Here is a 12358-nt window from a genome sequence, read left to right as displayed (position 1 = left end):
GTAGAGGGCTTCTACATCCATAGTGGCCAGGATGGTGTTATCAGGAAGATCACCAATGGATTGTAGTTTCCTCAGGAAGTCAGTGGTGTCTCGAAGGTAGCTGGGACTGCTGGTAGCGTAGGGCCTGAGGAAGGAGTCTACATAGCCAGACAATCCTGCTGTCAGGGTGCCAATGCCTGAGATGATGGGGCGCCCAGGATTTCCAGGTTTGCTTTGTGTGTATATCATGCTTTGTGTGTATATAAAAAGATATTCTCCACTTTCCACAGTATGCATCCGATGAAGTGAGGTGTAGCTCACGAAAGCTTATGCTCAAATTAATTGGTTAGTCTCTAAGGTGCCACAAGTACTCCGTTTCTTTTTGCGAATACAGACTAACACGGCTGTTAGTCTGAAACCTGGAGGTAGAACAGGATTAAAAATAGCAGGGCAGAAAGGAACACACAAGGGAAGGGGAGACAGCAGGATCTCACATGTCTCCGGCTGGTGTCTTTGCTGGTGCGGCACTGTTGACAGGGTGTCCCTGCTGATGTTCTGAGGTCTGAACTGCATGATGATGATGATGATGATTAGACCTTTGGGGTCCATGGGCGAAGTACAGAGTCCCTCAAGTGGAGTGGAGTCCTGACTGGCATTCCCCCTCCTCCAGAAATCCCTCCATGAGGCCACACGTCCTAGCCCCCAGAGTGGCTGTTGGTTGGAATAGTCCATCCTCTCATTACTGTGTTCGCCATTTAGGCCTAACTTCCGATTTGCCAAGTTTGGTTCATTAACATCCAGTCCCTTGCTTTTTTGTTTACCAGGTATTCATAGATTCCAAACCGAAAGGGACCACTGTGATCTAGTCTCACCTCCTGTATAATGCAGGACAGAGAACTTCCCCATAATAATTCCCTGAGCACATCTAGAAAAACATCCAATCCACCATGACCCTTGGTAAATTGTTCCAATGGTTAATTATTATCTCATCGCCAAAAATGTGCGCCTTATTTCCAGTCTGCATTTGTCTACTTTCAACTTCCAGCCATTTGATCATGTTATAACTCTGTGTGCTAGATTGAGGAGCTCATTATCAGATATTTGTTCCCCATGTGTAGGTATTTATAGACTGTAATCAAGTCACCCCTTATCCTAAAAAGAAAAGGAGTACTAGTGGCACCTTAGAGGCTAACCAATTTATTTGAGCATAAGCTTTCGTGAGCTACAGCTCACTTCATCGGATGCATTCAGTGGAAAATACAGTGAGGAGATTTATATCCTAAGCAAGTGAGTGTGACATTTGGAAAAGCACCCATCCCACAGTGTTCAGACACCATCTGGCCTCTTGCTCATCCAGTCCTGTAATGTTGCAGCTGCCAGGTTTAGGTTTCCCTTGGCTGTGTCCAGCTGCCAGTAACTGCTGTGCCTGTGCTGTTCCAGGAGACCACGTGAAATACCGATTTGAGATGGAAGTTGTGAGGATGGACTTTGACTTGCAGAATGTCTGGAGAGTTTCTGACATCAACAGCAATTACAAGTGAGTAACATACCAGTCAGACCTCACCCCATATAACTCCCTGGCAGGGCAGTGTAACAGCCAGACATCTCCCCACCCCTTTCCTCACCCTGGCTAATTACCCACAGCGTATCAGCCATATGTCACTCTTCACCCTGGGTTATGGAATTGGAGCGGCACTGCACCTAAGCTAACAGGGGTAGCGTAAGTTGCAGCAAATGCTGATGTATCCAGTTTAAAAGGTGGTAGGCATGGTTCTTCCATTAAAGCATTTTGGAATCTTGCAAAGCGCTTTCTGTTTGAGAATTCCCCATCCATACTGCTCCTTTTTTGATCAGTCATTGGCTCTGAAGTGTTCAGATCATTTGGAATAAAAAAGTCCCAGATTCCCATAAAAGAATGCACAACTCTCCTGCATTCTTTAGTCTCATTTTCTATGTCTCACAGTTTCTTTGTACTCCCCCATCAGTCTGTCTGTATCATAGAATATCAGGGTTGGAAGGGACCTCAGGAGGTCATCTAGTCCAACCCCCTCCTCAAAGCAGGACCAATCCCCAACTAAATCATCCATCTGGTGTCTCATGTCTTATGCTTCGATTGTCCCCCTTTTGGGGCAGAGATTGTGTGGTGGGTTGCCTCCCCCTTCCGAGGTGCCACCTGACGTACTGGGGTACCACTGAGCCCGCCTGTTCCACCAGCCTGGGCTCCCTTACCCTGTCCTGCTAAGCCAGGCCCTCAAACCTCCTCTAGCACACACACAGGTAGGGACACACGCAGCTGCAGAAAGACACTGACACTAAAATCAGTTCTACATGGGAAGACTTTCAGCTAAGGAATTGCCCAGCATTCAAGTGCACTCCCCCTCTGGAGAGTAAGCCCAAAATTGTATTGTCTTGCGCTGCACAGAGAACTTACAGCGTAAGCTAATTGAAATTCTCCCTCTCCCTCAGTATGGAGAGTGATAGGCACAGCTTTTTTCTCTTCCCCTCCCTCCCCCCCCAGTTATGAATTCCACAAACTGGGTTTAAAACAAAAACAAGTTTATTAAGTATTATTTTAAGTGACTGTAAGTGATAGCAAACAGATCAAAGCAGATTACCTTAGTAAACAAAAAATGCAAACTGAGCTTAACACACTAGATACATAGGATATAAATTAGCAGATTCTCACCCTGAGTGATAAACAGGCTGGCAGACTCTTAAGGCACAAGTTGCCTTGGCTTCCCCAGGTTTTCATACACAGGCTAAAGATCTTTCTAGCCTAGGACCGTCACTTCCCATAGTTCAGTTCTTGCCCCTCAGGTGTTTCCAGGCATTATGTTGTAGGGAGAGTGAGGTTCCCCATAATGTCATTTCCCCCCCCTTTTATATCTTCTCCCTACTTTCTGGAAAGCTCTTTTGCTGTAACGTGGGTCAAACAGTTTGCATTGTGTATTGCTATCTCTGAGAGGTTTCTATTGTACACAGTTCCTCGGGTAACACTTGTGATTGTGTGCATTTCCTCAATAAACCATTAACATTGTTTGGCCTTTTTACTGTTGTACCTGAAAGGCTATTTGTGGGTGTTTTCTATCTCAGGACATGTTTCAGTAACACATACGTAGCCAAACTTCAAAACTTCACATATGACAATAGCACATACAATCCAACAAGATATTACTGTGTAGCAGATCAAGACTTTCAGAATGACACCTCACAAGGCTTACTTTGTATGAGACATATCCTAATTATATGACAGTGGTGAATATTGGGGTATCAGGGTCATAGGTGCTGGAACTAGGGGTGCTTGGTTTGCTGCCACACCCCCTGGCTTGAAGTGGTTTCCATTATATACAGGGTTTACAGTTTGGTTCAACGGCTCTCAGCACCCCCACTGTACAAATTGTTCCAGCCCCCCGGTCAGGGTGTCACAGATTGTCTTTGTTCTGTATTTGTACAGTGCCTAGCAGAATAGGGTCCAGTCCATGGCTAGGGCTCTGGAGCGCTCCCATAATACAAATAATAAATAACAATAATAATAGTCTTGGAGCTTTAAGAAGAACTTCTGCTTTCTTTGTGCCAGGCTTCATGCCATCTGCTGCAACTAACAGCTGTATTTCCTTAAACTCAAACCAACATGTATTTCTAGTGAGCCTAAGTCCCCTTTCTTGAAACCAAACACACACTTCCCTCCATCTTTCCTCCAGCTGTTTCTCATGGTCAGTAAAGATATCCTCATCATCCATGGACCAAACAGCTCCAGGTAAATGACCCAATACTGAATCCATGGCCTTTTGGTAAACCCAGAGCCTTGGGAAGTCCCAGAGGAACTCTACAGTATGTGCAAAAAGAAAAGGAGTACTTGTGGCACCTTAGAGACTAACCAATTTAATTGAGGATAAGCTTTCGTGAGCTACAGCTCACTTCATTGGATACATACAGTATGCATCCGATGAAGTGAGCTGTAGCTCACGAAAGCTTATGCTCAAATAAATTGGTTAGTCTCTAAGGTGCCACAAGTACTCCTTTTCTTTTTGCGAATACAGACTTACACGGCTGTTACTCTGAAACCTGTCTACAGTATGTGTAACCACCACAGTGCAGCTTTGTGAATTCAGGGGATAATGCCAGAAGTCTTTCTTAGCATCGAGTTTGGCAAAAACTTTTGAGACTATTAATCCACTCTAGGTACAGGGTGAGGCACTCTACTCACACCTTTATTTACTTCTCAGTAATTTTGTCAGCCAGCATCTTAGCCAGTCCCTGGTTCACAACTTGTGTCCTGGGTATGGACTGTGCCATAACTTGTGGACTACTGGTGTGACTTTGTCATCTGCTGTCACCTTGTGACAATATCCATGACTTTGCCCAAGACCTTTGAATTAGATTAGTACAGGAATACAATTTGTATGGCATCATTCTCTGGAATTTACTGTTTGTTTCACCCATCTCCTCACTGGTGCATGTGTAAATCAGAACTGCTTTGCAGGGCTTTGGTGCTCCCTTCTGTCACAATAACTGTTCTAAAAGACTCTCTGGCCCCCCGGTCTCTGTGAGCACACCCCTCAGGTCTGAGGCTATCACCTCTCTAGGGTGGAATCGCACGTCTCCTGCTCTAAGACCAGGCTGTGGGGCTGCAGTGCCCTGTCACTAACTTTGATCACCTCACAGGCCTGACTTGGGTTCAGTATCTGCAGTTCCGTTCCCTCCGGGAGATGACAGGGTGCTCACTGACCAGATGGCCTCCGTAAAGCCAAGTATCATTTATTTAAATCCAAAGCATTTAAGAGAAAAGAGGTCTTAAAACAATAAGCAGACTGTGTGCATGTCGAGCTTACCAGGTGTCTATCCATCTTCCCCATGGGATCCTGGTAAGTCTAAGCTTCTTATAGACACCCCAACACTAAACCTGACTGGGAATTTTACTACAAAATGTTTTTGTTGGAAAATGTCAATTCTTTAGGCCCTAAATTTCAAAGTTGGATTTTTGTTTTCTCTTCCAACCTATATGGTACTATAAATGCAAATGGGTATCTATTAGAAAAATGCTTCCTTTTGGACATAGTAATGGGGTCATTTGTTCAGTCGGTCAGAAATAATCTTAATATAAATGGAATTACAGTAGGAAACAAGGACCACAAATTAGCTTTATATGTGAACAACGTCATGGCGTTTTTTACGAATCCAGCTCACACACTACTAGAATTGCAAAAAGAAATCTTAAAATTTGGTGAAGAGTCAGAATTTAAAATAAACGACCACACGTCAGCACTCCTGGATGTATGTGTGAGCTCAGATCTACAGAAAGAAATAAAAACTAAATATAAATGGGTAATGACTTCAGTTAGATGCCTGGGAATACACATTTCTAAAAGATTGTAAGTTATGTAATATTAATTATAGTCCTTTCGTTAAGAAAATCAAAACATCTGGAAATTGGTCAAAATATGAAATTTCATGTTAGTCAAAATTGTAACAGGTAAATTAATGTCTTGCACTGAATTAACTTCCAAACACTTCCTATTTGAGTTCCAGGAAGCCTCATAGGTCAATGGCAATTTATGATAAATAAGTTCATTTGGGAAGATAAGAAATCCAGCATTAAGCAACCTACTTTACAAAGGCCATCGCAAAATGGAGGCTTGGCTTTACCAAACATCAAGCACTATCACCAAGCTAGTCAGATCAGAAACCTGATGCACTGGATAACACCAAACCCTAATAAGCACTGGGTAGAGATAGAACAAGTTTCTTGTTGTGCAGTCAAACGCCACGTGATCCCCTGGATAAAGAAAACCTGTAGGTCAAAATCAATATATAACCACTCTTTTTTTTTTATGACAGCAACAGTAGAAATTTGGGATAATTTATTTAGAAAGCAGAACCCATACCCGTCACATCCAATGTCCATAGTAGATAATATAGAATTTAACCCCAATAACAGCCGGCAAAGTTTTGACATTTGGGAACTTACAGGTATATCAGAATTCAGCCAACTGTTCAGAGACAATACATTTAGATCACTTGATGAAATAAAACAACTCTCAAAAGACCCCAAAATTGCAGTATATCAGTAACTACAACTGAGATTTTTCAGTCCATCCCCACAAAAAAGAAAACCTATGCAGAAAATTGACAGAATTTGAAAAAATACTCACTACATCCATGAAACATAAATGCTTACTTTCCACTACAAAGTAATTTCTAACTTACTTGGAGGAAATAACTGTATTTCATGAGAAATTGGAAAGTTGAAGTAGGCATAGGTACAAAAATTGAGGAATGGGAGAACATATGAAACGGGACGATTTCTCCATATATGGTGGATGTGCTCCAAAATTAAGACCTTTTGGAAAGCCATTGGAGGCTCCATAAGGGAAATAACAGGGTGTCAGCTGTCATATAACCCCCTTAGTATTTGTATTCAATTGTCCTGAAAACTCTGTCTTATGAAAGCCATAAAGAATTGATCATTGTTTTTGTCGTTGCTGCTGGAATTACCATAGCAAGGTGATAGAAGAGGAGTGATTCTCTTAAAACTATTGGGTGGTATCAAAAAGTGGGGGAAATTCTGATACTAGAAAAGCTAACTGATTAAGTCAAAGTTCTTCTGGGGAGAAAACAAAAAGATAAGGACTAAGAAGGATGGTGGAAGTTTTTGGAGTTTGCTGGAAGAGGGTCATCATTGGCCACCAAACCAGGAGTTTGAGAATTTCTGTTTGAATACTGAGAAAGGGAGAAACCCCTTCAACAACAGTCACAATTAAACTTAGAATTAAGATATTAAAATAAGGAAAATAGATAGGAGGAAATAGGAACAAAGCTAAATATTGTGTAAAAGTTATGATAGGACAACTAACAAACAGGTTACGCATCTAAATGTAAGAAAATCAGAAATTTGGACCTAAACATGAGATAATGAAAGACTTGAACCAACACAGTCAATGGACATGGCAGAAGAGGAAGACAGAATAGAAAAGCATCAGTCACAATATGTGATCAATACCGTAAAGTAGAAGAAAGTGACTAGTAGCAGGTCTCATCAGTACGGCTTCAGGGACTTCCCATGGGCCAGTTTATAACTTTGTGTTTATACTAAGCTTATCGCTGTTTAATATGTAAAGCAAATTAAATATGATTTGTTATAAAAACAATGTTAAAAAGGGAAAATGTCAGTTAATCAAAACAAAGTTTTTTTTATGGGAATGGGGAGGGAGGGAGGGAGGGAGAGCAAGTGCCCAGAATAACAAGCAGTGTGGTGATCAGGACGCTCCCCTAGGTTGTAGTCTCCCGCATTCCAGGTGAGTGCCCTAACTACTAGGCTACTGGCTATTCTGGGCTCTTTCTCCTTCGAAAGGGAGAAATCTTGAAATCTCAAAGTTTCAAGGGATAGGAAAACTGTTTGGTCAATGTACATTGACCAAAGTGTTGGTTGAAGTTCTCCAACTGGTTTTTGAATGTTACGATTCCCGATGTCAGATTTGTGTCCATTTATTCTTTTGCGTAGAGACTGTCCAGTTTGGGCCATCTTGATTATCACTACAAAAGTTTTTTTTCTCCTGCTGATAATAGCTCATCTTAATTAATTAGCCTCTTACAGTTTGTATGGCAACTTTCACCTTCTCTGTATGTGTATCTATCTATCTATCTATCTATCTATCTATCTATCTATCTATCTATCTATCTATCTATCTTCTTACTATATGTTCCATTCTATGCATCCGATGAAGTGGGCTGTAATAAATGTTAGTCTCTAAGGTGCCACAAGTACTCCTGTTCTTTTTGCGGATACAGACTAATACGTCTGCTACTCTGAAACCTCTCCCACATATCCAAGCACTCATTTTGACTCCTTGACCTGGAGGAGTGTTCCATTTGTCTCTCTCTTTTCCCTGTCCCTGTTTAGGGACAGGTTGGCTTGCTTTTACAAGGCTTGGGGCTCAATCACCACCAACAGCTGGGTCCTAAGCACCATCTGATCGAGCAGTGCCATCCAGTTCTTCTCCATCCCTCCCCATCCTCCTTCAAGGACCCCTCTCGCAAGATACTGCTCCTCAAGCAGGTGTGCTCGCCGATGGTGCTGGGGGCGGTGGAGGAGGATCCACCAGAACACCAGGGTCAGGGTTTCAATTCCTGCTACTTTCTGCTGCCCAAATCAGGGGGAGGGGTGGAACACTAAAAACCCATTCTCAACCTTCGCAGCCTCAACAACTATATCGGGTACATGAGGTTCCGAATGGTCACTTGATCAACAATCCTCCCCGCGTTCTCTCAGAACAACTGATTTGCTGCCCTGGACCATCAGGATGCCTAATACTTTCACGTGGCAGTTTTGCTGAGCCACAGAAAATGCCTTAGATTTGTCGTAGCGGAGCTTCATTTCCAGTATACAGTGCTTCCGTATGGCCTCTCTTCTGCTCCTTGGGTTTTTAACAAATGCATGCTTGTGGTGATGGCATACCTCAAGAAGAAAGGGATCCACATCTTCCCATACCTAGATGACTGATTACTGAGGGCCAGGTCCAGAGATGAAGTCCTTTCCCACGTTGACACTATACTGTGCTTGCTCAACCATCCGGGTCTCATCCTAAACGCTAGACGTTTTTGTTCCTAATCAGAAAATCAGGTTCATTGGGGCCCTAACAGACTCTATGAGTTTAAGAGCGTTTTTGCCAACAAACCATTTTCAGGCAATTCACCACCTCTGTTTCAGTCTGCAATCTCAGCCCTCCATGACAATTCTGATGTGCCTTAGGCTTTTCGGCCACACATTCGCTTGCACACAGGTGGTCCGGTTTGCAAGGTTGCATCTTTCCTCCCTTCAAACGTGGCTCAGCGCACTTTAGTGTCCAACTCTTTACTCCTTGGACAGATTGGTCCATCTCCCTCCACTGGTTTTGGAATCCTTGCAGTGGTGGAAACTTCTGGTGAATGTTTGTCAGGATGTTCCCTTCGTCTGGTCCTTACCAACCAGGTCTGTTGTCACCAACACATCCCTAATGGACTGGGATCGCTGAAAGTTCAAGGTCAGTGGTTGGAGTAGCAGTCCTCACTGCATTTTGAAGTGTTGGATCTTCAGGCCATTTACAATATATGTCATAGAATCATAGAATATCAGGGTTGGAAGGGACCTCAGGAGATCATCTAGTCCAACCCCCTCCTCAAAGCAGGACCAATCCCCAACTAAATCATCCCCGCCAGGGCTTTGTCAAGCCTGACCTTAAAAACCTCAAAGGAAGGAGATTCCACCACCTCCCTAGGTAACGCATTCCAGTGCTTCACCACCCTCCTAGTGAAAAAGTTTTTCCTAATATCCAACCTAAACCTCCCCCACTGCAACTTGAGACCATAACTCCTTGTTCTGTCATCTGCCACCACTGAGAACAGTCTAGAGCCATCCTCTTTGGAACCCCCTTTCAAGTAGTTGAAAGCAGCTATCAAATCCCCCCTCATTCTTGTCTTCTACAGACTAAACAATCCCAGTTCCCTCAGCCTCTTCTCATAAGTCATGTGTTCCAGTCCCCTAATCATTTTTGTTGCCCTCCGCTGGATGCTTTCCAATTTTTCCACATCCTTCTTGTAGTGTGGGGCCCAAAACTGGACATTGTACTCCAGATGAGGCCTCACCAATGTCGAATAGAGGGGAACGATCATATCCCTCCATCTGCTGGCAATGCCCCTACTTATACATCCCAAAATTCCATTGGCCTTCTTGGCAACAAGGGCACACTGTTGACTCATATCCAGCTTGTCGTCCACTGTAACCCCTAGGACCTTTTCTGCAGAACTGCTGCCTAGCCATTTGGTCCCTAGTCTGTAGCAGTGTATGGGATTCTTCCGTCCTAAGTGCAGGACTCTGCAGTTGTCTTTGTTGAACCTCATCAGATTTCTTTTGGCCCAATCCTCTAATTTGTCTAGATCCCTCTGTATCCTATCGCTCCAGTGTATCTGCCACTCCTCCCAGTTTAGTGTCATCTGCAAACTTGCTGAGGGTGCAGTCCACGCCATCCTCCGGATCATTTATGAAGATATTGAACAAAACTGGCTCCAGGACTGACCCTTGGGGCACTCCGTTTGATACCGGCTGCCAACTAGACATGGAGCCATTGATCGCTACCCGTTGAGCCTGACAATCTAGCCAGCTTTCTACCCACCTTACAGTCCATTCATCCAGCCTATACTTCGTTAACTTGCTGGCAAGAATACTGTGGGAGACCATATCAAAAGCTTTGCTAAAGTCAAGAAATAACACCTCCACGGCTTTCCCCTCACACTTCTCTGCACCTTATCGGGGCTCAGTGGTTCACATATGTACCGACAATACCACTGCAATGCATTAAATGAACTGGCAAGGGGGAACATGCTCTAGGATGCTCTGCCAAGAGGCAATCGGGTTGCGGCAGTTTTGCATCAAGAAGAGGAGCACTCCGATAGCCGACCACTTGCCCGGGGTCCAGAATCAGCTCATAGACTGTCTCAGCAGGAATTTTGCCCCCTAACCATGAGTGGTCTCTGAAAACAAATGTCTGGGTAATCTCCACAGCTTGGGGCATTCCAACAATCAACCTGTTTGCTACAAGGGACAACAAGAAATGTCATATGTTCTCCTCTGTTCAGGCTCCCTGTCCAATGCTTTACATCTCAGCTGGCAGTTCACTCTCCTGTATGCTTTTGCCCAATCATCCCACAGATTATCATCAAGCTGAAGATGGATTGGGCCAAGCTCATTCTCATTGCCCTGGTGTGGCTAAGGCAGTGCTGGTTTTCCAACCTTCTCGCACTGTCAGTTCCGCCTCACGTACCGCTTTCTCTCCATCCCAACCTACTCACACAGAACCACAGTCACGCTTTATGTACCAGGCTCAGCTCCCTACATCTCACAGCGTGGCTGCTTCATGCCTAAATGAGGAGGAAAAGTGGTGTGCAGCAGTTGTTCAATAAGTCCTACTCAGCAGTAGAAAGCTCTCTACTGGGATGGCCTGTTCAACTAAATGGAAGCGGTTTTCAGTGTGGCCATTGGCCTGCAGAATTCAACCAACACTGGCTTCTATCCAGGACATCTTGGAATACCTGCTGCACCTTCAGTCATCAGGCCTTTCACGTAGCCTATTGAGAGTGCATCTGGTGGTGATATCAGCGTTTCGTCCCCCTATTCCAGGAATATCCCGTCTTCTCCAATCACATGGTGGCAAGATTCTTAAAAGGGCTTCTTCATCTCCATCTCTGGTCCGAGAGCCAATTCCTCTGTGGGACCTTAACACAGTTCTAGTAGCTTTAATGGGACCTCCATTCGAACTCCTGGCATCTTGTCCCTTTCCGCTTTTGCGTCCCTGGTAGAAATAACATCCACAAAGAGTCTGTGGGTTGCAGGCTCTGATGGCAGAGCCTCCTTATATGCAGTTCTCCAAGGACAAAGTAACTTTACGACCACACCCCAAATTTTTATCTAAAGTGTTGTTGTGTCTGTTCATTTGAACTAGGCTGACTACTTAACTGTGTTCTTTCCGAAGCTGCATTCATCTCCGCAGGAGCAGCATCTCCATATGGTGGATATTAGTCTTCATTTTCTCTGAAAATCTATCTGGATAGAAGTCAGCATTTGGTACTGCAGGCACAGTGTGCTGAAGAATCAGAGAGGGCAGTGCAGAACAGGGAAGAAAATTGGCAGCATGTGACCTCCAGAAGAAGAAAGACGAGAACGCATGTACCCCCAATGCAGATAGAGGTAAGAAACCATTTTCAAGCTCTCTGCACAGATACTACGGCGGAGAATGGTTTGGAAGAGCTATCTGAGGGAAGGGATCAGGAGACCCCATCATGGGAGGCATGGGATGCATTGTCTCAGGGGTGGGGGCTCCATGACCACACCTCCCAAGAGGAGACGGGTGGTGGTGGTCAGGGACTCCCTCCGAAGGGGGACAGAGTCATCCATCTGCGGACCAGACCGTGAGACTCGAGAAGTGTGTTGCTTGCCAGGAGCTAAAATTCAGGATGTGACAGAGTGTCTGCCAAGACTGATCAAGCCCTCAGACTGCTACCCCTTCCTATTTCTCCATGTGCGCACCAATGATACTGCCAAGAATGACCTTGAGTGGGTCCCTGCAGACTATGTGGCTCTGGGAAGAAGGATAAAGGAGTTCGAGGCACAAGTCATGATTCGTCCATACTCCCTGTTGAAGGAAAAGGCCCAGGTAGGGACCATCGAATTGTGGAGATAAATGCGTGGTTGCACAGGTGGTATCAGAGAGAGGGCTTTGGATTCTTCAACCATGGGATGTTGTTCCAGGAAGAAAGATTGCTAGGAAGAGATGGGATCCACTTGACTAAAAGAGGGAAGAGCATCTTCGCAGGAAGGCTTGCTAACCTAGTGAGGAGGGCTTTAAAC

The 12358-nt window shown here is 44.4% G+C and overlaps 1 protein-coding gene across 4 annotated transcripts in view; it reads left to right on the top strand.

Moving 5' to 3' along the window:
- Positions 1 to 12358, top strand: part of MTMR4 (myotubularin related protein 4) — a 137499-nt gene that overhangs the window by 99042 nt on the left and 26099 nt on the right. For all 4 annotated transcript variants that reach the window (XM_074974817.1, XM_074974819.1, XM_074974818.1 and 1 more), the window contains one exon: positions 1420 to 1516. In XM_074974817.1, coding sequence (XP_074830918.1) covers positions 1420 to 1516 — 97 coding nt within the window. The remainder of the gene's footprint in view (positions 1 to 1419; positions 1517 to 12358) is intronic.

Source organism: Natator depressus, chromosome 17 (assembly GCF_965152275.1).
Source record: "Natator depressus isolate rNatDep1 chromosome 17, rNatDep2.hap1, whole genome shotgun sequence".
NCBI lineage: Eukaryota > Metazoa > Chordata > Testudines > Cheloniidae > Natator > Natator depressus.
Note: the sequence above shows the minus strand (reverse complement) of the source record. Positions and strands in the feature narration are given on the sequence as shown.